General features: G+C 51.3%; 1 protein-coding gene across 3 annotated transcripts in view; it reads left to right on the top strand.

Annotated features, from left to right (window-relative positions):
- Positions 1 to 24,497, top strand: part of CORO2B (coronin 2B) — a 137,300-nt gene that overhangs the window by 101,807 nt on the left and 10,996 nt on the right. For all 3 annotated transcript variants that reach the window (XM_075896844.1, XM_075896843.1, XM_075896845.1), the window contains 5 exons: positions 8,693 to 8,809; positions 17,223 to 17,372; positions 19,390 to 19,554; positions 21,088 to 21,204; positions 23,069 to 23,173. In XM_075896844.1, the coding sequence (XP_075752959.1) occupies positions 8,693 to 8,809; positions 17,223 to 17,372; positions 19,390 to 19,554; positions 21,088 to 21,204; positions 23,069 to 23,173 (654 nt within the window). The remainder of the gene's footprint in view (positions 1 to 8,692; positions 8,810 to 17,222; positions 17,373 to 19,389; positions 19,555 to 21,087; positions 21,205 to 23,068; positions 23,174 to 24,497) is intronic.

Genomic DNA, 24,497 nt, shown 5'->3' with positions numbered 1-24,497 from the left:
TGTCGACAAAGAGCGTCTAGACTACATCCAGTTCTGTCGACAAAGCAAGCCGCTTTGTCAACATGACAGTGTGGACGCAAAGGACAGTGTAGATGCAATAATGCCTTCTATCGACAGAACTCTGTCGATAAAAGGCGTTATTCCTCATAGAATGAGGTTTACATACGTCGACAAAACTGCTGAGTTTTGTCGACGTTATGTCGACATAACTCAAAGGCAGTGTGGACGCAGGTATAGTTTTGTCGACAAATGTCCACTTTTGTCGACAAAACCCTGTAGTCTAGACACATCCTATCTGTCCCCCATCTGGGGGACGTGCACCCCTCTCTTGGCTATGCTCCCTTGCAGCAGCCACAGAAAGGCACTTCTTACCTGACTCCAAGCTGCTGCAGTGAGAGAGGGCTGGGGTTGTCCTCTGTCCCCTGGGGGCATCCTGAACCCCTCCTCCGCAGCCCCACCCCAGAGCAATGATTTATGTGAAGAAAAACAAAATGTATTTCAGCTACAGACCTGAGCAACGCCAGGTAAATCTTCTAGTCCTGCATGGGTTGGCCTCCTTGATTGGCCTACATCTCCTATCATGCATCAGGTTCCCACCTTAACGTGGTGGAGGTGACTCGTGGGAATCTCTGGGCCTGGTACATCATGGCATATGGAGACCAGCAGAGGAGGTTGGCCCATAGAAGAGAATGGAGGCAAGAGACTACATTTCTAATACTCAACACCTCCAGAAAGCAGATGCTTCTTGGGAAATGTGCTATTCAGTTGAAAACCCAGTTATCCACCCAAAAGCCCGTTTCTGGGTGAAAATTTCCACCATCTGCAACCGTAAAGTCTCTAGAACTGACTTCTCTACTTCCTGCTCCCGTACCTTTTTACAAAGGTCTTGGCTTTGCGAGTGGCTCGCTCTGCCGTTCCAACGCACTCCAAACCACATGCCCGCCCCTCTCGACAAAACGGCAGAGGTGCTAGTCAATGCTTCAAGCTAAGATGCAGGCTGTGGGTAGGAAGGAGGAGTGGGGTTTGTTTAATTTTGGGAGTTGCCAGGTCTAGACCGTCTTTGTCTGCCATCCCTAGCAGGGACATGGATGAATTCTAGGAATAATGTTGAGGGCTTTTCTCTGACCTGTGGTGCACAGGAGGACAGACAGGATGATCACAACGGTCCCTTCTGGGCTCGGAATGGAGGAATACGTTCTTCCACCACACTGAACTGTGGGATAGGCCTCCAGAAGTCTGCGTCGTTGTGAACCCAGGCACCTTACCGGCCTACCTCAGAGGGGTGGTGTCTCTCTCGTGTGTGAGGCGGACTCAAGGGAAGTAACTCCAGGTTGAATCACTCCAATAAACTCTGTGGACACACCAGACATGAAACGGGAAAGGAGCCCACGTTCCGAAAGGAGGTTCCTTATCACAGAGTAAAAAGAGGCCATTTCGTCATTGCCTTGTGGCTCTTGTACAACATTTCAGTGACGTGAAGAGACAAAGTCAGTGGCTCACACCTAGCAGCACAGGGGCCGGGATGGCACAGAGCTGGCTGTATTGGGGCTATGCAGCTCCCAGTCTAGGGCCTTGCCAAAGGGGTGGCCAAGAGCAGCGCTGAACTCGGTCTGTTCCCAGCGGAGGCCACAGAACCTGTGGCTGTTTCATGGACACACACGTTGGAACGACGGGATAGTAAAGAAGAGGGACAAAGTCACCTTCTTGCAACTCCTCCCTCCAGAGTTCTAGTCTGGTTTGTTTGAAACGGCCTGCTGCACTGGCTGAGGAGAGACGGCCAGGGAATACCGCCTGAAAAGGCCTCAGCAATGCTCTTGTGAGCACGTATCCTGTACGTTTATTTTAAGATCACCGTCTTTGTCACCAGAAAGGCAAAGATTTGGGGGGAAGAGTCACCCTGAAGTCACGACTTAATCTCCTTTCTTCATCTTAAGTCTTTGGGGCCTGAATCTACTCTCCAGTGGCAAACAAAAATCTGAGCAGGATTCTCACACCATTGAGAGGCAACGCTGACAGTATGCAGGTTAGCCTGGGAGGAGAATCGAGACCTTCAGTTTTGTTATAATTGGGAAACGGGTGGGGAAGGAGGTGCAGTCAAGTAGGTCACATTTTCTGGAACACCTCGGAATGTTTGGTGCCGTTATAATCTGGCAGAGAGAGCGCATTAATCTAGGGAGGCAAAGAGGCGGCGATGCGGAATCCGCACTTTTTAAATTCTCCCAGTGTCCTCCTTGAGGTTTCATAGACTCCTAGGGCTGGAAGAGACCTCATGAGGTCATCGAGTCCAGCCCCCTGCCCAAGGCAGGACCAACCTCAACTCAATCAACCCTGCCAGGACTTTGTCAAGCCGAGACCTTGGGTTTGGCCCTAAAAATCTAAACAAGATTTATAGTGGCACTAATGAACTCAGACCAGAGTTCCCTAGGAATTAACCATTCTTAATTCTCCCAGTCATCTGTTAATCCCTAGGAAATGCCCAGAACATTGATCATTATTGCTTAATTAAAGTGGAATTACCAGACAGTCATAATGGTAAGCAGGGGTATTGGCTTAAGAAAGCACATTAGCTTAATAGATAGGGGGAGTCCATGAAATGGCTCGGTTTGACCCATTCGATCGGTTCTGGTAGTTCAGAGGCAGCAGCAGAGCATTAAAACCATTGGAGCCAACCAAAATGACCCACAATCCGAAATAGCTAATTGGAACCTGCCCTAAAGGAACGGGAGTTTGGGCCTATGTCTTTCCACAGCTCTGTCCCCTTTTTCTTTAAATCCCCACCTGCCACCACTGGAATTGGGCCTAACGTAGGTTAAATTTGCTTTGGCGGCTATCGGTCACCGGAGTAAAAACGAAGCTTGTGCCATATGGTTAGGGAATTTGCCTAACCTGTCCTAATTAAAAAGAGGCTCATAAGTCACAAATCAATGTAGCATTAAGTTCTCATCGTAGGCTAGCTGAAAAGGGGTATGATCCTGTGGCTGTCGAGGTCATGGAAATGAATGGATGTTTATAAAGGATTCATTAAAGGGAAATTGATGAAAATGAGCCTAATTTTGCGACAGTGATGTATCAGAATGTGCCCATTTGGTCCTGTATTGAAAACGATGAGCAGATGTGGATATTTTTTCTCTTTACCTTGGTAACTGAAAAGGACACAGATAATAAACACTCCTGTGCCACAAGAATAGCTTGATTCCAGCCTTACGTGTAGGCTTGGCCAGATGGAATTTTGATAATTTTGAGAAATAGCAGCAATGTTTCTTTTTAAGCTTTTGTCCTATTTGCATTGATTTTAACATTTTCACCGTTGTGAGAAATTGGTGGGGGGGAAGCATTAGACAATAACTCTTTAGCAACAGATGTTGCCATTCAAAAAGTTAATGCTTTTGTAACCATTAAAACACAAATGGTCATCACCGCATGTCAGAATGCTTAAATACTCTTACACCGAGGTCTAACAAGTTCTCAAGCAGCATTTTTCTTCTTTGGCCACGTTGTACATTTCAGTGATCACCGCTGGAAATAGGTTTTCTTCAGCTTATGTGTGTGCAGTCAAACTGTGGCTTGCCAGCATGTACAGGTAAAATTCGCATCCTGTAGTGCTGGAATGATTGAATCATTGAAACTAAATTGTTGAATTCAGTTAAAACCTTGACTGAATGAAACAAACCAAACACAAAGTGTTAAAACAGCCTCTGAAAACAAGAAAGGAGACACTAGTATTTAAGCTGATTGCAGCTCACTAATCACTCTGGCTTTTAATTTGCTCATTTCTGCTGTCCTAATTTCTGTTTATGAAGAGAACCTGCCGGATGGGCAAAGATCTATTACCCTCGCCTACTGCATGCTAATAAACTCAAATCAGATCTGAAATAACCTTGACCATCAAGCCGGGGCAGAGAGAATAGGAGACAATATACCAGCTGGAAATTATTGCTGCGAGATATGGACATTATATACTGGTTTTGTTTTTCTATCTTCCTTATGTTCTTTCGACATATGCAGACTTTATTGTTGAAGGTTGCTGAAAATCTTTTTCTTTCTCCAAACTGCTTTGCCAACAAAAATCCTCTGTGGTTTGCGTGGAACCCTTTGCAAGCATTTCTGCTTCCGGTTGAAATGTTCGGGGCTTTTCAGGGTTCATCACTGGTGGACTGGTGTATCTTAAGTCAACCTTCCCCCAGCCTCAGAGTAGAATTTTATGAGTCCGTACAGTGGTTGACATTGTGTTCCCTTCCTGGCACGCTCTACGTGCTGATAACACCTCTAGAAATGGCCATTCATGTTCTACTACAGGTTGGACCTCCCTGGTCCGGCACCCTCCGGCACCCTCAGGACCGGAGTGATCCCGAACAAGGGAATTTGCCAGTGTGACGTAGTGGGGGGTACCTTGCTGGTTGCTATGCTGGGCAGTGGGTTGTGAGTGACCTCCACTGGCTGATGGCTGCAGCTCGGCCCAGCAGGGCAGGGGATGAGTCCTTATGCAAGGGGGCTTTCGAACCTGTCCAACCAGTATCTCCCAGGGAGCGGAACAATGGGAAGAAGGCGGAGTGGAGCCCTGGCTGGGGGCAGGGCTGGAAGTGAGTTAGTTAGGTTTCTTTCTGGGAGCATGGAGGAGACAGCCTAGGGAAAGGGGCTGGGATTTATGGGCCCAGTCTCCCCCATCTCAAGGGGGGCTGAGGCATCCTAGGCCTGCCCTGTAACTAGATTACATCTGTGCTGAGCTGTATCCTGGATAAGCAACAAGCACCCTCTATTCTGCTGGCTGGTGGAATCTGTTTGTGCCATTACGGGGGTGCAGGAGACGGGAAAACCCCAACGCGCCGTCACAGCCAGACCAGGAGAGATCAGGTGTCAGGGATTCCCTAGGGCCCCCCTCCTGGCTGCTTCCCCCGGAGAACCTGGAGCCTGATCCCCTCCGGCCCACCTGCCTGGCTCTCCTGCTCGTGGGGCTCTGCTCCCTGCTCCCAGCCCCGCGCTGGTCGGCAGCTGCTCCCGGGGTTCCCCAGCCCTTGTCCCCATGGCAGGTAGCAGCTGCTCCTGGGGTTCCCCGGCCCTAGCCCCCATGCTGGGCCTGCATGGGGCATCACCTGCTCCCAGGGTTCTGCGGCCCACCATAGAGGGCGGCAGATGTGCCTGGGGTTCCTACTGCACCGCGGATGTTGCTGGACCAGAGAGTCCGGGACGAGCGAGGCTCACCCTGGAATCTAGTCACTGCCGCTGCTTGTACCAGGCTTTGTTCCCAGGGTAGGGCAGAGATTCCCCTCTGTGTCTTGGACCCCAGGCTGGACTGGTTCATAAGGGGCATTTGTCTCCTTTCTGGAGCCCCAGGAAGTAGTGACCCCACCACAGCCAGAACCAAGACTCCCCAGACTAGCTCAGTGGGGACAAATCCCTTCCAATAATCTCCCCAGGGCGCAGCATCTGAAGAGCCCACGCCTACGCCCGGCACATCAGGGTCCGACCCCTCACAGTTGTCCATGCGCCCAGGGAAGCCCATTGCCAGCCCTCACACCAAACAAGGCCCTCTCCCATGCCCCCCTCCGCTGGGGTTACAATAGAGTGCAGAATACCAGCTGCCTGGGTATTTGCGGAGCCGTTACCGTGGGAGGCTACAAATCTGCTTCGCAGATGTTTGCTTTGCTGGGAGATTACCAAAAGCAAGGGCTTACCCATGTGCCTTGCTTTGTTCACATCCAATGAAGCCAGGCGCTAAATACTTTAAGGTCAGTGCTGAAAGTGCTATTAAATATTTAGTGTGTTTAGCGCTCTGACCTAGCTTGTTTTCAAGCCTTGAAATGCTTAACACCCCTCCTAGTGGACGTAAGAAGCCCAGGCATTAAGAAGTGACATTTCAGCATGGCTTTACAAAAAGGGGAGAACAAAGGAAATAGAAATGTCTGCTCGTCTTACGCCCTAATTAAGAGACCAAACAAACAGTCGCTTGGCTGCAGTACTCAGACAGCGTTGGAGCAGACTGTAGACTAGTTTGGTGCATCCAGTAAGCGAAGTCTGGGGAATATATTACAGTTCCACTGAGGAGAGGAAACAAACACCCCGCCATTAATAGATCTGTGCACTGTGGTCACCAAGGCTACGTCTACACAGCAGTGTTGTTTCGGAACGACTGACATTATTCCGGAATAACACAGTCCGTGTCCACACGAGAAGCAGTTATTTCGACAATGTCAAAATACTATCGAGCGGGAGGATTTCTTACTCCGGTTCCTGTAACCCTCATTGTATGAGGAGTAAAAGAAGTCAAAGGAAGAGTGCTCTTCCTCGGACTTCCTGCTGTGTAGACAGCGCCAAATGCCAAAATAAGCTCTTTCTACTTAAGCTCCGCAATTGACGTGGCTGAAGTTTTGTCGCTTATTTCGGCTTTAGCCCGGTTGTGTGGATGTGCCCCAGATGCACTGTGCATTTTGAAAATCTTTCCATTTTCTCTCTGCAAATACAGGGGAAAGATAAGGGTGTGCAAATAATTGACTTGTTCGTTAGTGGAAGGAGCAAAAAGGTGAGGAGGGGAGAAATCTTTTGGGTTCCCCCCCCCCAAAACAAAACAAAATTATTTTTTAAGAAAGCTTTTCTTTTCATTTTTGGTGTTTTCAAATCTTTTGAGAACAGGGTTTTAAAATGTAATCGAGCGACTTTCCAAGATGAAAAGTCAGATTTTCATTCAGAAGCTGAAATGAACCGTTTATGAAACTTTTTATTTGACAGAAACAGTTTTCAGAAATTGATTCAGATTCATGGGTGAGATTTGGGTCATCCCAAATCTGCATTTTTCAGCAACAAATAAGCAAAATAAACCCCTCCAAAATACAGGTTTGCACAAAAAAAGTTGCTCGTTTTTAGGGGGCAAAAAAACCATTTCTAAAAGTTTTGCTATAGGAATTTTTACTCTTGGTAGAGAGAAATCACATCTCTATAGTGCAAAGTGGTAACTACCCTTTTTAAAATCCACACTGTTCCCATTCCGTAAGCTACTGCAAGTGGTTGTCTAGACTATTTAAAAAAAACTTGCCATGCTCAGTATGGACAAGCAGGGCTCAACACGAAATAAGCTACACAAATTGAGCGACGTCAATTGGGTAGCTTATTTCGAAATAGTTTATTTCGAGTTTTGGTGCTGTTTCCACAGCACTTATTTCGAAATAGAGCGCTCTTACTCTGGCTTTCCTTACTCCTCATAAAATGAGGATTACAGGAGTCGGCATAAGAAGTCCTCCAGGTTGACAGTATTTTGCCATTATGGTGAAATAACTACCAGCTGTGTAGATGTGGACTGTGTTATTTCGAAATAACGCTCATTATTGTGAAATAATGTTGCTGTGTAGACCTAGCCTAAGACTTCAGAAGTTTGGAGAGAGGGAAGAATCCCAAAATCTAATTGGCGGTTTCATTATTGTACCCTCATGCTACTGTAAATAGTAATAGAGATGCAGCCGTGTTAGTCGGGTCTTGCTGAAACAAAAGACAGGACGATGCAGCACTTTAAAGACTAACAAGATGGTTTATTAGATGATGAGCTTTCATGGGCCAGACCCAGTTATTGATCTGAGGAAGTGGGTCTGGCCCACGAAAACTCATCACCTAATAAACCATCTTGTTAGTCTTTAAAGTGCTGCATCGTCCTGTCTTTTGTTTTAGCTACTGTAAATATTCCTCACAGAAACAGCCAATTGTTTCCTTTTCCCCAAATTGCTTAGTCACTTCCACAGGTAGTTGAGAATTTCAGACACTCAGTAAGTACATTTAATTTTAATTTATTTTCCACTCATAATGCAGTTAGCAGCCTCTCTCGGTGAGCATGTACGATGACATGCATAAAAGCATTAGTCCGTCAGACTCCTCAGAAATGCAAACCCTGAAGCCACTTCCCCCGAAGGAGTCTTGCTAAAGCAAGCATTCCACTGCGGGATTGAAGTTAGTCGTATCACTAAAGGAAAAGGCGTTTGTTGTATTTGTTTCTTTAGTTAGGAATAATTCAGTGATAGCTGCTGAGTGGCCTAGAATAGAAAGAAGAGCAATCTCTTGTCCTCTGGGAAGCAAGAAAAAATACAGCACTGTGGCACTGAGCACAGCATGGCTGATATCTAGTCCAGGTCATTACAGCCAGCATCTATTTTTGTATCTCAGATACATATTTGTCCTTGTAATGGCGTGTGAATCAACCCTGCCTGCTAATGCATTTACTCTTTCAATTTGCTCTGGTGAGTTCCACCCTCCCCTGACTAAATCAATCTCACGCACCAAACAGAAAATGTCAGCCTCCATCTTTCGCTGGGACTGTCACATATTTGTGCGTTGGAGGAGAGTCTGAATGCAAAGAAAGCTTGCTTTCTCCTCAAAGCCACCTCTGTATCCCGAGCTAATTCTCAATAGTACTGTTTGATCATGAGAGGCCATGCTGCTAAATTGCAAGGAGTTGTTGGTAATGTCCAAAGGAAATCAGCATTGTTTAGATTTGTTTTGCGCGGTTAAGCGGGCACATGCTGACCATGGAGAAGGAGGAGAAAATTAAAGCTGATCCCTGAAGCAAGCCAGAGAAAGAGAACTGAGTTACTAAAATGCCTGTCCTCTTTGCTGACATCTGCATTATGCAAATAAGCTGTGCCTTCTCTCAGAACAAGATTTTCATTCGTAAGGGGACTGGAATGGTTGCTGATCCTGTCTTTCTCCCTTACAGACCGGTCGGATAGAACCAAACTATCCAAAAGTCTGTGGTCACCAGGGCAACGTGCTTGATATCAAGTGGAATCCTTTTATTGAAAACATCATCGCTTCTTGCTCGGAAGACACCTCGGTGAGTAAAAATGATTTCAGCTGAGAGCTCCTTTGAGGAAAAAAAAAATTCAGTGAACATCCTGCATTCCTCTCAGAGGGTGGTAAAAGCACTTTGGCAGGCTTACCGGGTTATCATGGACTCCATCTGCCCTGAGTGAGTCACGCCATGCTCACTTTAATGCCATGTAATTTTTGGCCCCTGTCAACTGGTTGAGGGAGGTTATTGACAGTGAATCAAGAGAGGAATTTTTGCTGCCAAAGATCTGATACTACCAGCTGGGACACTGGCTCTCTTGAGTGTGTGTAGGTGTAAGAGAGCGCGAGGGAGAGACCTGTTTTTAAAGGTGAAATAGTCACATATACAAAAATGGGAAGTGACGGAGCAAGGTGACGAGCAATATTCCCCAGCCGTAACTCTCAGCAGGGGCCTCGTTAGCTCCGCCATCTTGATTTGGGTTTTCCTCAAGGGTTTTTATTCACTCTGGTTTCTCAGCCTTTCTCTGAGGGGCAAGGCCTGCTTTGTGATCCCTGAGGAAGAAGGGAATTTAAAGGAGGGATCTGATGGGAATGGGCTGTCAGCCCAGAAGACTGAGTAAGAAGGTCCAGAGAGGGGAACAGGAGGGATATTCAGACACTTGGAGGGAGGGAGGATGTAGGAAGGGAGGGGACAGAGAGAGGAGCAAAAAGGCAGGAGGCAGCAAAGAAGCTTCCCTTTGGTGTGGCAAAACAGAGTGACAGTCTCTTCTCCATATCCTCATCCACCACAGGGAATCATCGGTGACCAAGGTGGTCTAGAGGACACAAGCTCCTCCTTCCACCTCTAGCCTCATGCACTTCCCCCCACAGAATAACATGCAGCGGTGCTGTAAGCTAAGGACAGGTCAGGGAAATGTTCCCAGTATCCACCAGAGGGGAGGGGGGGGCTTCAGGAGAAACAAATGCTTGAGATGCCCAAATCAACCACAAGCCATTTCCAAGCCTGCAATGATTTCTTAAGAACATAGAACATCAGAGCAGCCAGACTGGGTCAGACCAAAGGTCCATCCAGCCCAGTGTCCTGTCTGCCCACAGTGGCCAGTGCCAGGTGCCCCAGAGGGAGGGAACACAACAGATAATCCTCCCCTGTCACCCACCTCCAGAGAAACAGAGGCTGGGGACACCATTCCTACCCATCCTGGCTAATAGCCATTGATGGACCTAATCTATGAATCCATGAATCTATCTAGCGTTTTTCTGAACCCTGTTAAAGTCCTAGTCTTCACCACATCCTCTGGCAAGGAGTTCCACAGGTTGACTGTGCACTGAGTGACGAAAAATTTCCTTTTTTTTGTTTTGTTTTAAACCTGCTGCCTGTTAATTTCATTTGGTGACCCCATAGTTCTTATATTTGGAGAACAAGTAAATAACTTTTCCTTATTCACTTTTTCCACACCAGTTATGTTTTTATAGACCTCTATCATATCCCCGCTTAGTCTCCTTTTTTCTGAGCTGAAAAGTCCCAGTCTTTTTAATCTCTCTTCATATGGGACCCGTTCCAAACCCCTCATCATTTTGGTTGCCCGTTGCTGAACCTTCTCTAATGCCAGTAGATCTTTTTTGAGATGAGGCGACCACATCTGTCCGCAGTATTCAAGATGTGGCTGAACCATGGATTTATAGAGGCAATAAGATATTCTCTGTCTTGGGGCTTCTGCTTTGGCCTGCTGAGAAGGGGCGTCTCAAGCCAAGCCGCTGGCTGTGAGAGAGAAGGGACGTTTCCTACTCCATGGCCTGGGGCTGTTTCTGACCTCTCCTCCTCTGCTCAGGGCTCCTGGTCAGATGTCTTCCCCAAGCACCACCCGTCCTGTCTCTCCCGAGCGCAGAAGGTTCCCGGCACTACAACACCCACATTCATCACCCCTCTGTAGATACCACCAAAGGACGGAGCCTCGCCTCCTGAGGGAAACGTGAAGGGGGAAGGGAATTCCCCCGTTTCAAATCTCTTGCCTCTTTTCCCCTTCCCAGGCGAACTCCTCCTTCCCCAACCTGGCAGAGTCTCTGCCAGCACAGGGAGGGGCCTGCGCCGAAGACAGACCGCTCTGCCCCTCTTACCTGAACTCCTGTCAACTTTGTCAGGGTCCTCGGCATCCTTGAAAGCGGAGGGGGGGCTTCGGTGCGTGGCTGGTGCAGACACGCTGGGGCCGCTCCCGGGTCGCTTGGCCCACTAAGCAGCTGACAGAGCAGGGCCCATGTTTCATGAAGGCTGGTTGGAGGAGAAGACTGATAAGCTGAATGACTCTAGTCTGGCAATATCCATGGTCCGGCACGAGTTCCTTTAGCCAGATGTTCACTTATCATGGGTGAGCTCAGATTTCCCGTGGTCCCATGAAGTTTGTTTCAGCCCCCAGGCCTGGCTCTCCGTGTTCTGTGCTGTTCTTTGGCTCTGATTGACCCCTCACTGTCTCCTCAGAGCCCAGTGGGCAGTGGAAGTGGTGCTGATGCTGCTTGACAATATTGACCCCCCGGGGTTCGGCACTGGCCAGGTCCCGAGGTGTTAGACTAGGGACTTTCAAGCTGTAGTAACGACTGCTCAAGCGACCGGCCTGTCCAGGATGCAGGGGATGGCAGATCTAAGGGGCAGGACAGCTGCTTGAGAGGTAAACACAGTGGAGTTTGGTTTAGCCATTTTATTGCCGTTCTTTCTGCCCCCTAGAAAATAGACACACAGACACAGGCTTCCGATTTTAACGGAGAAATTGTAAATGTCGCTTATGGAGCTCAGTGTGAGCTCTGACCCGGCGTCTCATGTAAATCTGGAGTGGATGTCTGGCTGAATCCAGCTCCCTCTGCTGTCCCGTGATGTCATTTTCTGTTGTTGTAGTGCTCTTTTTATAGCCTGCGCTGAAGATAAGCGGTAGGGCTGTGAACGAGGATGGCTTGTTCCCACCCAGCCGCTATTATTAAACCTTCTTACTATTGAAGGCCACAGAGGCTGTAACTATTCTAGTGTCTAGAGTTGTATCAAGCAAGAGGAGGGAGGGGTAGTCTTACAGTGTGCTGCAGACTGAGCCAGGCCTGTCTCTGTTTGGCTGCTGTTTCATTGAATCATCGAATCCCAGGGCTGGAAGAGATCTCAGGAGCCATGGAGTCCAGCCCCCTGCCCAAAGCAGGACCAACCCCAGCTCAATCATCCCAGCCAGGGCTGTGTCAAGCCAGGACTTAAACACGTCCACCCCTAGAGGTGTTTAAGTCCTTGCTTGACAGTCCTGGCTGTGATGACTGAGTTGGGGTTGGTCCTGCTTTGCCTCCACTTTATTTCCTGGGTACTACCAGTCCTCTGGAATAGTGCCTTGCTCCAAAAATCTGCCTTTCTACAGAGAAGCGTGTGACGGCTTGGTCCTTTCCACGGAGCAGAAATGGGAATTCGTGGTGCTCCAGTTCGACTGGCGACAGTTCTGCCTCAAGGATCTTAGAGCATCTCTAAATCTTAGAGCGACAAGGGCAGCCAAGGAATTCTGCTTCTTCCCTTTTTTAAAAGATGGGCTCTACATTTGCCTTTTTCCAATTGTCCAGGACCTCCCCCGATTGGCATGAGGAGAAGGAAGAGCCAACATAGTGGTGGATACAGCGCAAAGAGCCAAGGGAAAGACGTTGTTGACCTTAAAGGGGCAGGGTTTTTTTTTTGTTTGTTTGTTTTTTAAAAGCTGAACTTCAGGTGCGCACGCCCCAATTTTTTCTTTGAAGACCCGCGGGCTGGCCACCCCCGTTCTACAGGCTGTTAGAAAATCGGAACTGACTTCCAAGATTTGGGGCCTTAGTGTAAATGAGAATCAGGCCTTAGATGTCCCATGTAACAGGAGCTACTCCGTTAGCGGGCAGTCCCCAAAGGACAGAGACGATGAATGGGGGAGGGAGTATGGGGGTCACGTGCCACTCCGGAGTTGCGTCTTTGCTTGTACTGAGCATGCTCAGTGACATTGGCGAAAGTCCTTTGTCTATTTCACTAGCATGACCAAAGTGTATTCCTTCCAGTGAGTCCGCCTGGCCTAGGGAACACTGAGGGTCCTTTATGCCAACACACACACACATACACACACACACACACACACACACACACACACACACACATGCCTTCTCTCTACAACACAGTCACTCATTGAAATGTGCAACCCTTCCCCTCCCCTCAGCGCCTCGACGGGGGTCTAAAGGGTGTTAAGGCTCTTCACAACTGACTCGCTAATCCGCAGTCTTTTGCGCCCTGCCAGTACCGTTTCACTGCACCTTGCCAAGGGTCCGGTCCGCGCTCAGAAACACTTCATAAACCTGGGGTAACACCGTTACCCTGGACGGTCAGAGGTGTAAATGTTCAAATTTGGCTCAGCATATTCAGCCTCTGGGATTTAGCATAAGCATTGGAATACTCCTGGGATGTGAGATTGAAATGCTCAGCTGGCCTGAAGTCCAGCTTTACCTCTCGGCTTTACTCGTGATTTGCACAAACCCTTTTGTTTCCTGCTTTTTTTTTTTTATAAAGTACCTAGGGATTTTAGAGAGTGCTGGAAGCACGTCAGTTAATTTGCAAATTCCTCTCTCACTTAGTCACCGTGGGGGTGATTCCAGTCTCCTGGTGCTGATGGAAATCCAGAATAATGCCACGTTAAACCATGGAACCACACCACTCTACAAGGGGTATAAATGGGGGAGCCAGGCAGGCCAGGGGGGTTCTGCTTGATCGGTACCTGAGCAGCCCTGCTGGAGTGGGAGACCCTCTTCAGACCTTGCCCATTCTAGCCGCTGGTTTCTTTCACACGCCGTAGCTTGGATTTTCTTTCTCCGTGCTGCAACTCTCCGCTGGTTTGCAGGATCATCCGTTGGATTCAGATCAGCCTTTTCGGGTCTCCTCTATGTTGTCCTTATCTTTCACTTAGTCTTTCGTTCTCTGCCTACCGTCTCATTTGGAGCAATCCAGAGAGCAATGCCTTACGCATCTTAAAGTCGAACGCACGCAGGACGGGGCTTAAAACGTGTGGCTCGGCAGCTGGTTTCGTGGTGGATCCTCCACGGCAGATCGGCAAGCTAATACATTCAGGGCTGCGCTTCGGCGGCCTCTCTCCTGCTAGACACCCGGTCCTGTTTGCTACGCTGTAGTCCGGGCATGCGCAATTCTTGCCACCGCTGGAGAATATCTTGTCCCATGATGCAGCTCGCCCCTGAGATGCACCATGTCTGTCCTATCAGAGATGACGATTTTTACTAGGGATGGTAAAATGCGTTGAATGAGGTAACCGTGTCGCTGCTGAAAATGTCAGCAGTTACGCGCGGTGGGGTTACACGCAGGCGACCCCCCACACACACACGTACAGGGCGCCTGCGTGTAACCAGGTACGCGCTCACACTTTCACCTCCCTACATTTAAAAACTTCCCTTTTTTTGTCTCCCTGCAAGTAGCATGAACTCTTTTGTAATCAAGAAGGTATTACAAGAATTCCTTTTTGCCCCCCCCCCCCCCCGATTCAGAAGGAGGAGCAAGGATCTAAACTGGCTTCTTTTAATTTGAAAGGTCTACTAGGGGGCTGCACCCCCTGCTCGTTACGCTCACCAACTCCCCCGTCGCAGGGGGGCCTGGCTCTCCCTCCGGCCACCGGGGAGGGCTGGGCTGTGGCCGCACCAGGCCAGAACCTTTCTCCTCTCTCCCCGCTCCACCCCCAGCCACGCCAGCCTGGGCCCTTTCTCCCCCCCCCCCCAATCCCTTTCTCCCTCCCCGCCCCTCCCCCTCTCTCCCACCCCCATCTTACCCCCCAGCCGCGGCCTAATCCTAACTCCCCTCCCCCAGCCGAAGCCGGTTCTGCCCCTGGCGGCCGGGGAAGGCCGAGGCCGCAGTGCCTCAGCCTTGACTCTTCCTGTGGCCGCCGGAGAGGGCCAGGCTGGCAGTGGGTGGGCTTGGCTCTAGGGATGGGGCCAGCGGCAGTAGTCCCATGCTGTCGAGGAAACTCACTGTAAGTGGCCTCGGTGCTGCTAGATGGGACAGTGCCCCACGCCCAGCAGGTATGTGGCTTACATCAGCACAATCCAATCCCAGAGCTGCCAGTCACCGGGATACTAGAGAAAGAAAAACGACATTGAAACACCCTTCGAGTCTCTTTCTCAAATGCCTTCCTAGCCCCTGGCAGCGGAGGCCAAAAGCGAAGTCAGTTGATTGCACAATGGGTGTGGTGTTACCTGGCTGTTTAAATGGGGACGACATCGTTTTGCTGTAGCAGGGGGCTCCCTGGGCGTGGGGCCGGAGCCAGGAGTGCACTGGCTGCCAGCCCTGCCCCCGGGGCGAGCATTTTAGTAACTGTGTAACCGCTACAAATTGTTGCAGCTCCACGATTACTAAACAACACAGAATCTAGCAGCCGTAGATTGAACCTCCTGACCTGACCTATGCGAGCACGCATGCAAGGCCTGCTCTCGTGGCGCTGAAAATTCAGAGATTTCAAGCACTTGTAGAAAGCTACACGAAGTTCAATACGTCCAGGCCTTCAGCTCTCCAAGCCGGTGGATTGATGGCTCTGAACGTGCCTATGAATGACCCAAATGATCTCATAGAATCATAGGACTGGAAGGGACCTCGAGAGGTCATCGAGTCCAGCCCCCCGCCCTCAAGGCAGGACCAAGCTCCGTCTACACCATCCCTGACAGATGTCTATCTAACCTGTTCTTAAATATCTCCAGAGACGGAGATTCCACCACCTCCCTTGGCAATTTATTCCAATATTTGACCACCCTGACAGGAATTTTTTCCTAATGTCCAATCTAAACCTCCCCTGCTGCACTTTAAGCCCATTACTCCTTGTCCTGTCCTCAGAAACCAAGAGGAACAAATTTTCTCCTTCCTCCTTGTGACACCCTTTTAGATATTTGAAAACCGCTATCATGTCCCCCCTTAATCTTCTTTTTTCCAAACTAGGTCTACAAATGTTGTCCACAGAAACACAAACCTCGCTGTGATGTAATAAACGCTCCTCGTTGTTTTCCTTTGGCACAAAAGTTTAGTAAGCCCGGCTTCCCCTTTAGCGCTGCTGAAATCCATAGTGGTAGGAGTCTGATGGGTCTCGTGTGTGTGTGCGTTTGTTCCTCTTTACAAAGTTAGAGGCAGCTGAGCTGGTGCATGCCTTTCTATTTCGATGTGATCGTGTAAGGAAACAGGCATTCCTTCAGGGAGTTAGTAATTGGAGGGCGGGTGTAAGATCAAGAACGCCACTGCTTGTTAGATCAGACCAATGTTGGGGGTGGCCCGTAGAGGATGAAGCACACCTGTCCTGTAAATTAACATGGAGTGACAAAAGCCAGGTGGCAAAACAAGCACAGCTCGTAACAATCGGAGCCAGTTGGCTGCCGTCGTACCTGATGATGCCGAGTGTGATGTCCTTTATCGTGCAAGTGTCTCTACCTAGATTCACTTTCAGAGAAGGGTGTGCAATAATGATGGTGCATTGCACTATGGCAACACTGAAGCTAAAGCATTGCTTGTGTAGTCACTTATTTTTAGCAAGTAAATCGTATTTTTCTAAGGGGACCAGTCTCGAAGTCTGTAGTACCGATTCCCTGAGAAGATCATCCGAGACAAATTTGATTTATTTTTCTTTCCTATTCTGTGGTTTTATGCAGAAAAGTGCATGGTGAATTTTTTTTATTGACATTTTTAGAGTTTTCTCTTTCCTGCCTCTTTCAATAAGTGACTTGTCTTTTGCTGAGGAGTACAGGCACAACTCTAAACATTTGATGGAAGTAAGGCCAGCTATACATTAATAGGGAACATCGAAGCAAGGTATGCTGCTCCAGCTACATTAATTATGTAATTGGAGTCGACATACCTTGTTTCCCATTTCCCCGCCATCCCCACAGCGGGCGGCCAATGGCAGCAAACACTCCTATCAACTTCCCCGCGGGGGCGCTCTCTAAGTTTGATTTATAAAGCCTTAACTAGACTCACTAAATCAAACTCTGGAGGATCCATCACGGCAACAGTGATCTTCCGGTTAATGTAGACATGGCCTAATTCTTTGATAGCCCCCTGGGATTCAGTGGGATTTCGGTGGTATTGCCCATCTTTTACAGGACTAGATATTATATCTGGTCTTCGCTGAAGATCAGGTATTGGCTGCTTCGCAGGACCAGTTAACTGTTGGGGAGTGGATGCAGTAGAAGGAAGGAGGGAACAAAGATCCATCCAGACGTGCACATGGGCATGAAGGGATAGCACAAGAGTGTTGCCACTGGGCGCATTCAGATCTATTTTTAATTCCCTTCTGGCATTTGGAGACCAAGTTGATTAAATTCCATCTGCGGTTTCTTAATCAGTGAACCTTCCCCATGTGCCAAGTGGAGAGAACAAGACCCTTATACGCCTCTAAAATTCGGACAAAGGTTTTCCCTCCCACTAACCGTTGCTCGACCTGTCCTTTCAGGTGCGGATATGGGAAATTCCAGAGGGCGGCTTGAAGCGGAACATGACCGAAGCTGTTCTAGAGCTCTATGGGCACAGCCGCCGGGTTGGTCTCGTGGAATGGCACCCAACCGCCAACAATGTCTTGTTCAGTGCCGGATACGACTACAAGGTGAACTGTTCTGGGGGGTTTCTGCTAAATCCCGCCGCTGTCGTCGGAGATGAATATTAAGACCATGTGAGACTTTAAAGGGTAACGTCATGGATGGTCTCCCTTGTTTGGTGGCAGTTGCTCTAATAGACACGGTGCATCCTCAGATCTTTCTTCCAGTCTCTCTCTGCTTTGAAGTGTCAATACATGACATGGAAATGCATTTGAGTTCTTTTGCGGATGCCAACGGTTGAGAGCATCTCTCTGCCTAGAACTTAACCCTAATGGGAATTCCCTATTGTCTAAATAGTATTCTGTGCCGGATCTGTGTCCGATTATCACTCCCCCAGTGCATGTTGTATCCTACCTGGTCCTAATGACTTGCTTGTTTTTCTAATGGGCTATGGAAACAAAAATGCAAGGCACTGTACTTGCACTGAAATCTTCGGGTTTTTTCTCGAATGGATTTTTGAGACGATTCTCCTATCTTGCCGAATCATCTCAGATCACGCCTGTTTCAGACACTAAGGCAGAGCTGGGCAAGATACCTCTTGCGGGCTGGATCCGGCCTGTGGATGCCCCTCCCGGGACCCTCAAGAACATAGCGGCCGCTGTTTTAAACACAGGGCTGCTCCGTGTGACTCTACTCTGGAGGGAGGGAGAGGTTTCGGGTAATCTCCCCACCCCCAGCCCAATCCTCAGCCCCTATTGGTCGGAAACAACCAGACAATAGGAACTGATCCCAGCCAATATCTCATCTTCTATTGGCCAGTAACAGCCAGCCAATGGGAGCTGAGAGATTGGCCTGGGGGATGGGCACGACGCAAGCCGCTCACCCTTCCTAGAGTCGAGAGCCACGTGGAGGGAGCAGGCTGCATTTTCTATGCTCTGGGGCTGCAGCTGGCAGGGAGCCTGGCCTGCCTTGGGGGTGCTGCAGGCTGAGAGATGTTTAGGGAAGCACCTCCCAGCCAAAGCCAGCCAAAGCTTCTGGCACCCCTGCCCCTCCCTCCCCCCAGTCACCTTCCAAATCCTCTGCACCCCCCTTCCCCAGGTCACAACTCCCTCCCAGACCCTGTACCCCCTCCCACACCTCCTCTCCAGGCCAGAATCCTCTCCTGCACCCACACGCCCTCCCTGACCCTTCACCCCAATCCCCTGACCCAGGGCACAACCCAAACTGCCTCTCAGACCTCACACCGTCTCCTGCACCCCAGTCCGTTACCCTTCTGCAGCCAGCCTCCATCATAGACCCCACACCTCATCCCCCGAAAAGTGCAGCCCTTGGCCACTTTCCGAAATCTTGGAGTGGCCCCCCACCGAAAACTATTGCCCAACGGTGTGGTTCCATTCTGAAAAGCCATTGTGAATCGAGCTTCAGACGGTTCCCCGTCTATTGCCTAGCTGACTTCATAGCAACATTGCCCACTTTATAGATAAGACGGGGTGTCATTTGGACTGGAAACTGCTTAGCCCTGGCAGTCATCTGTTATAACAACAGAAGCCAGGTTGTGTGTGCAGGGCTGGCGGCTAGAAGAATCATGGGGGTGGCTGTTTTTTTAATTTATAAGCTGAGCTAAGGTTGTCGTGAAATTCAATGAGCTAATAAACACGGAACCTCATTTCCAGTCATTCCACGGTGCCATTTCCAGTCATTTCGGAGAAGAGATTTGACCAGAGAGGTTCTTTATCTTCCATGTAAAGCAAAATATGTCACTGAGAAGTGGGTAAAATGATCACAGTGTGTCCTACAGATGTTCTTCAGACAGCAACAAGCGCAGGGAGTGCAAGATAGAGGCTTCCTTTTCATGGGCCGGGTGCCAATCATTGTATTCACTGTAAGACAAAGCGATCTGTTTGTGAAATGAGATGACCCGTGAGTGGGGAGGCTGGAATTTGGCCCCAAATTAGCAGGACCTTTCAAAAGCAGAGCAAACGTTCGGGAAACGTGGCCTCGCATGCGTGGCCGGTGGGACTAGGACTCTCACCCCGAGCCAGCAGCAGCATCGGTGTTAACCCGTTTCTGCCCCATTTCCCGCAGGTTCTGATCTGGAACCTCGACATTGGAGAGCCGGTGAAGATGATAGATTGCCATACGGACGTCATTCTCTGCATGTCCTTCAATACCGACGGCAGCCTTCTGTCTACCACCTGCAAAGACAAGAAGCTGCGGCTGATAGAGCCGCGTTCGGGCAAAGTCCTTCAGGTGACGCGCTGGTTTCAGAACAGCTCTCAAGAGTCTGTCCTAAGCCCCGGGCCCCTAAGAAGTAAACCCGTTACGTGTGACAAACACATTTGACTCGAGGCTTTTTGAACAATGGCTTTATTTCCCATGTGAGTGCATTCCTCCCCTCACGCAGAGCCGGCCCGAGCTATTTTGGTGCCTCAGGCCCAGGCGTGTGGCGCCGCCCCTGGGCGCATGGTGCATGCGCAGGCCTGCTCCCGGGGCGCACAGCACATGTGCGGGCTCTCCCCGGGACACACGGCTCATGCCCGGCCCAGCCACGGCCGCTGATGCGCAGCCTGGGGCCCGCCCCCGGGACGCACGACACATGCGCTGCCCAGCCCTGCCCGGCTACCACTGCTGGTGCGTGCGCCGGGCCGTGCAGGGCCCCGCGGCCGTGGGGGGAAGGGTGCTGCTGGCCAGCACCGTGGGGATGGCGGGGCTGGCGCTGCTGGAGCCGGGCATGCGGTGACTGATGGCAGGTATAAGGGACGCCATGCACCCCTTACAGCTACCATCAGGCGCCCCCCCATCGGTTGGTGCCCCGGGCAGCTGCTCGGCTCGCCCACCCCTCAGTCCGGCCCTGCCCTCATGGGCAACTGAGGCAGAGTTAGGAGCAAGGGGAAGAAGCACGTTAAGCCTAAGGTATGGGGAACACTCCTTGTAAGATACTGAATTTTCACAAAACACGGCGGCTGTTCGCGCAGTGACAACGTGCCGCCAATGTCAGCCTCTGAATCTAGCTCTCCGCAGGAAGAGAATGTTGCTTTTTGCTAGCATAATTAAGCTGCCACCCTAGACTTTGGCGCTCTCCTAGTCAGAGATGCAGGGCTTCTCATCTTGTATTAATCAAAGTCGTGTGGGAAATAGTAGGGTGTTCGGGGAAGCCACAGAGCCAGTTTTGGAAGAAACGCTTAATTTCCTTTGTCAGCTGGGACTGTTCTAGATCGCTCTGGGAAAGGCCAGGCTTTCTCCCTACAAAGCAGCATTTTGCCTTTCCATTCCAGAGATCACAGACGCCCGTTTCCCCAGGTGCTGTCTGGTCCATAGCTGGTTAGCATGAACGTTGCATTTTGTAGGAGAAGAGGAACTGTGGAGGTCGGAAGCCAGGCCTGCCCAGCTTGCTGTGAAGTGGTGCTCTTAAGTCAAGAATGGACCCTTTCTCGCTAGACAGTGTAGAGCTGATACAAAGAGGAAGGGACCTGCCTTTGAGATATGGGAGCGGCGAGGCCAGGAGCTGAGATCCTGACATAAAGAAGAATTCTCCCTGGAGTAAAGCTCTCCTTGAAACCCTAGAGCTGGCACTTTCATAAAGTCATAGAATACTAGAATGGAAGGGACCTCGAGAGGTCATCGGGTCCAGTCCCCTGCCCTCACGGCAGGACCAAGCGCCATCTAGATCCTCCCTGATGGATGTCTGTCTTTTCACTGACAGACACTAAGCGGCGTGCCTAGGAAGACCTCTGACATGTATCGCTGTTCACTGCCCGTAGCACAAACAGTGTCTTCTTCCAGGAAGCCAGCTGTAAGAACCATCGTGTGAACCGGGTGGTCTTTCTAGGGAATGTGAAGCGGCTGCTGACGACCGGCGTCTCGAGGTGGAATACGAGGCAGATCGCACTCTGGGATCAGGTCAGCAAAGAGATGGCAGAAAGCCGCCCTTTCCCGAGACAGGAGCGTGATTGGTGGGTGAAAAGAGAGGCCTAGGAGATAGGCAATCTGGGGTCTGCTCTGAAGGGGTGAGCGTGGCAGGAGAAGCCAAGGGTAGCTTGGGTCCCAAAGCAAGTGCAACTTGTAGGGATGTTCCCCTCAATCGCCGCGTCCCTGCTGCAGACCCCCTCTAGCTAGAGTCAAGCGAGTAGTACAGTTTGAGAGAGGCCCTACAACTGAGGCGTCCAGAGACGGGGGCCTCTACCCCTGCTCTGCTGCCCGTGGAGTCCGACCCCCGACTCCCCTCTGCTTGACTCTCAAGTGAAGCTGGGTGCCCAACTCCCTTGGGTCGTGTTGACTAGCCTCACGTTGCAGTGAGGTGGCCCAGTACAGGGAGAGAAGCAGATACACACACGGCCGGGCCTTTATTCCGACCTACGGCCTAGCGGATTCTCCAGTGCTCTTTATGGAACATTGTACAGCTCTGCCCGTTGCTATGGAGACCTGAGGAGAGTGGGCCCATGGGGGGGTTGAATTCTGAATTCACAGGATACATTCAAGGGGGTGCCAATTCACCCAACTCAGCCTCCCCCCCCCTCCAGCGCCAGACACCATATTCTGCACCAACAGGTTTCACCCTGCAGACGCGCCCGGCCCTGTTCACGGGGTTCGTGGAAGCTGATGCCCCTGAGTCAGGCTGAGCTGGAGGGGCGGGGAAGATGACCGGTCAGTTCAACCCTGTTGGGCAGCTAGCCCCGTGAGCACCATTGACACTCGCTGGGGAGACAAGCCCTGGGACGCAGGGTGAGGAAGCAGCAATGGGGGCGGAGGGCAGCGGATCCGTTGGGGAGGAAACTCAAGGACAAAGGGAGAAACCGGATCCATCTGGGGCTCTGTGGAATATAAAACGGGCAATGAGGACGTTTGGGGCCCCTCCAAATTCAAGAGGCCAGTACGCTCTCCTCAGGCGGCCTCGCCATCGTAAGATCGGGGAAGGTCTCTGGAAGCTGTCAGGGATTACGTCTCCTCTCAATACAGCACAACAGCCCAGCGGCAGCACTGGGCACCACAGGCTGGGGGTCAGAGCTTCGGCGAGGAGGCCACACTCTACCCCTTTAAAGACTCACAAGATGGTTTATTAGGTGATGACCCTTTTGATCTGAGGAAGTGGGTCTGGCCCACGAAAGCTCATCGCCTATTAAACCATCTTGTGAGTCTTTAAAGTGCTGCCTAGTTTTTCCTTTTGTTTTAGCAAGGTCAGACTAACACAGCTCCCTCCCTATTACTACTCTGCCCCCAGTGTGGCTGGCCCTCAGGGGGGCCACGGCCCTTCTCCTGGTAGGCAGAGTGCACCCTGGAGGGGTCAGCTTGGGGCAGGAAAGGAGAGCGCTCCCCGTGCCCGCCTCTGTCTTCCTTTCTCCACCCACCCTCTCTGCGCCCTAGTCTGAGGCACAAAATCTGCCCCAAATGGGTCCATCAAATACATGCACACCTGCAGCCTCATGGAAATGGCTGGGAGGGTGGGGGAGGGGTGTGACGGGACCCCCGATTTACTGCCCTTACACTGGGAGCCCGAGTGCCCCCTCAGCCCTCCAGGGTGACATGCTGAGGTGACCGCCAGTGGACAGCCTCCGTAGTCTGTGCCCGCGGGGGGTCTCCCGCCTCAGGCTGGCAGGACTCTGCAATCGCATGGCGCTCTTTGGGACCGTGGGTTTGCTTCAGCTTTCCGGGGACAGAGCCGGCCTCTCACCTGGCTGCACCCGTCTCCCCTTCCTGGGTTTCCCTTGTGTGTCCCATGCCGCCCCTCGCCCCGGCTGGTTCCTACGGCGCCTTTCCCTTTCTGCAGGAAGACCTGGCCATGCCCCTCGTCGAGGAGGAGATCGATGGGCTGTCGGGGCTCTTGTTTCCGTTCTACGACGCTGACACGCACATGCTGTACTTGGCCGGAAAGGTAAAAGGCAGCACACTGTGTATCCCGCTGCTCTCCAGGCGGCTGTGTCCCTTGCCAGCTTGAGAACACGTCAGCCCCCCAAATAAGCCCTTAGAGAAGGCAAGCAAAGGGCCATCTCTCAGGGCGTCAGGTTATTCAGGGCTGTCAATAAATAACTCTCACAATTAAACACTAGATGCTGATATTGCTTTCCCCCGTGCAAATTTGGAGCAACTCTCCTGAAGATTAGGGATGGAAGTGAGTAGTCGGCTAGTCGACTAACCGATAAGCCTAGCCAATCGAATTACTCTGCATCAGAGGCAGCAAAGGGGGGAGGGCGGGGAATAGGAGCCAAGGCTGGGAGAGCCGGCTTAAAAGCTGGTTCCCCCCAGCACCATCTCCATGGTGCCACCCGCCCCGCCCCCGCGCTGCTGCCTCTATCAGTCTGTTCATCTGTCGTCTGTGAGTCCGTTTGTCCAAGAGCTCCGCAATGGAACCCCCCACGGACAGAGGCTGCTGCTGCTGCAAAGCAGCCCCTGTCCACAGCAGTCAGGGCTGGCAACCCAGCTGGGTCCCGGCTTGCACCGGGCTTGGGACTTACCCCCTCTGCGGCTCTGCAGTTTAAATGTAGAAAGAGCCAGGCTCATGCTGGGACTGAGCTGGGCTGCCTTCCCTTATCGACTAGTCGATAGAATTTTTATCGACTACTCAATGAAGCCATCCGCTGAGCGTGAGTGCCTGGCTCAGTGCTGCGCCCAGAGGGGGCGGTGTGGGGCTGGGATGCATAAACGGGGGCCTCTCGTGTCAGTCGAGGGGTTTTGCCTGCGTATTGGCGCTGGCGTGGCCGCTGCTAGGACGCTGAGGCTAGTTCTGGGGCTGCACTGCAAGAAGGGTGTTGATAAAGTGAGGGGCAGGAGGGGCCAGAGCGTCTGGGAGGCCCAGGGCCTAGGGGATCTGGCCCCACGCACTCACTGACGGTGGGGGGGGAGTGGAGTGGCACAGCCCTAGCTCAGTCGGCCCCCCCAACTCCAGGCCGTGTCGCTCGGGGGGCGCAGGACCTCCTGCGCACTCGCCGGCAAGAAGCAGGCCCGTGCGGTGGCTGCCTCAGCCGTACTATGGAGAGGTCCCAGAGCAGTCCAGGGGAGTACCTGAGGGACGGGCCTGGCGCAGGGCGGTAGCTGGGGTCAGCCCCCACTCACCCCCGCTCACAGCAGTTGGGGGGTCCATGGCAGCCTGCTCCACCCCCCCTTCCAGCCCACTGCATTCGGCTTCACCCCAGCTGCGGGAAGCAGGGCCCCTGGGAGAGGGTGGCGGGGCGGAGGGAGCAGGCTGCTGGGCCGCTCCA

This window comes from Pelodiscus sinensis, chromosome 14, assembly GCF_049634645.1.
Source record: "Pelodiscus sinensis isolate JC-2024 chromosome 14, ASM4963464v1, whole genome shotgun sequence".
In the NCBI taxonomy this organism is placed as follows: Eukaryota; Metazoa; Chordata; order Testudines; family Trionychidae; genus Pelodiscus; species Pelodiscus sinensis.
This window is presented reverse-complemented; position numbering and strand designations above follow the sequence as displayed.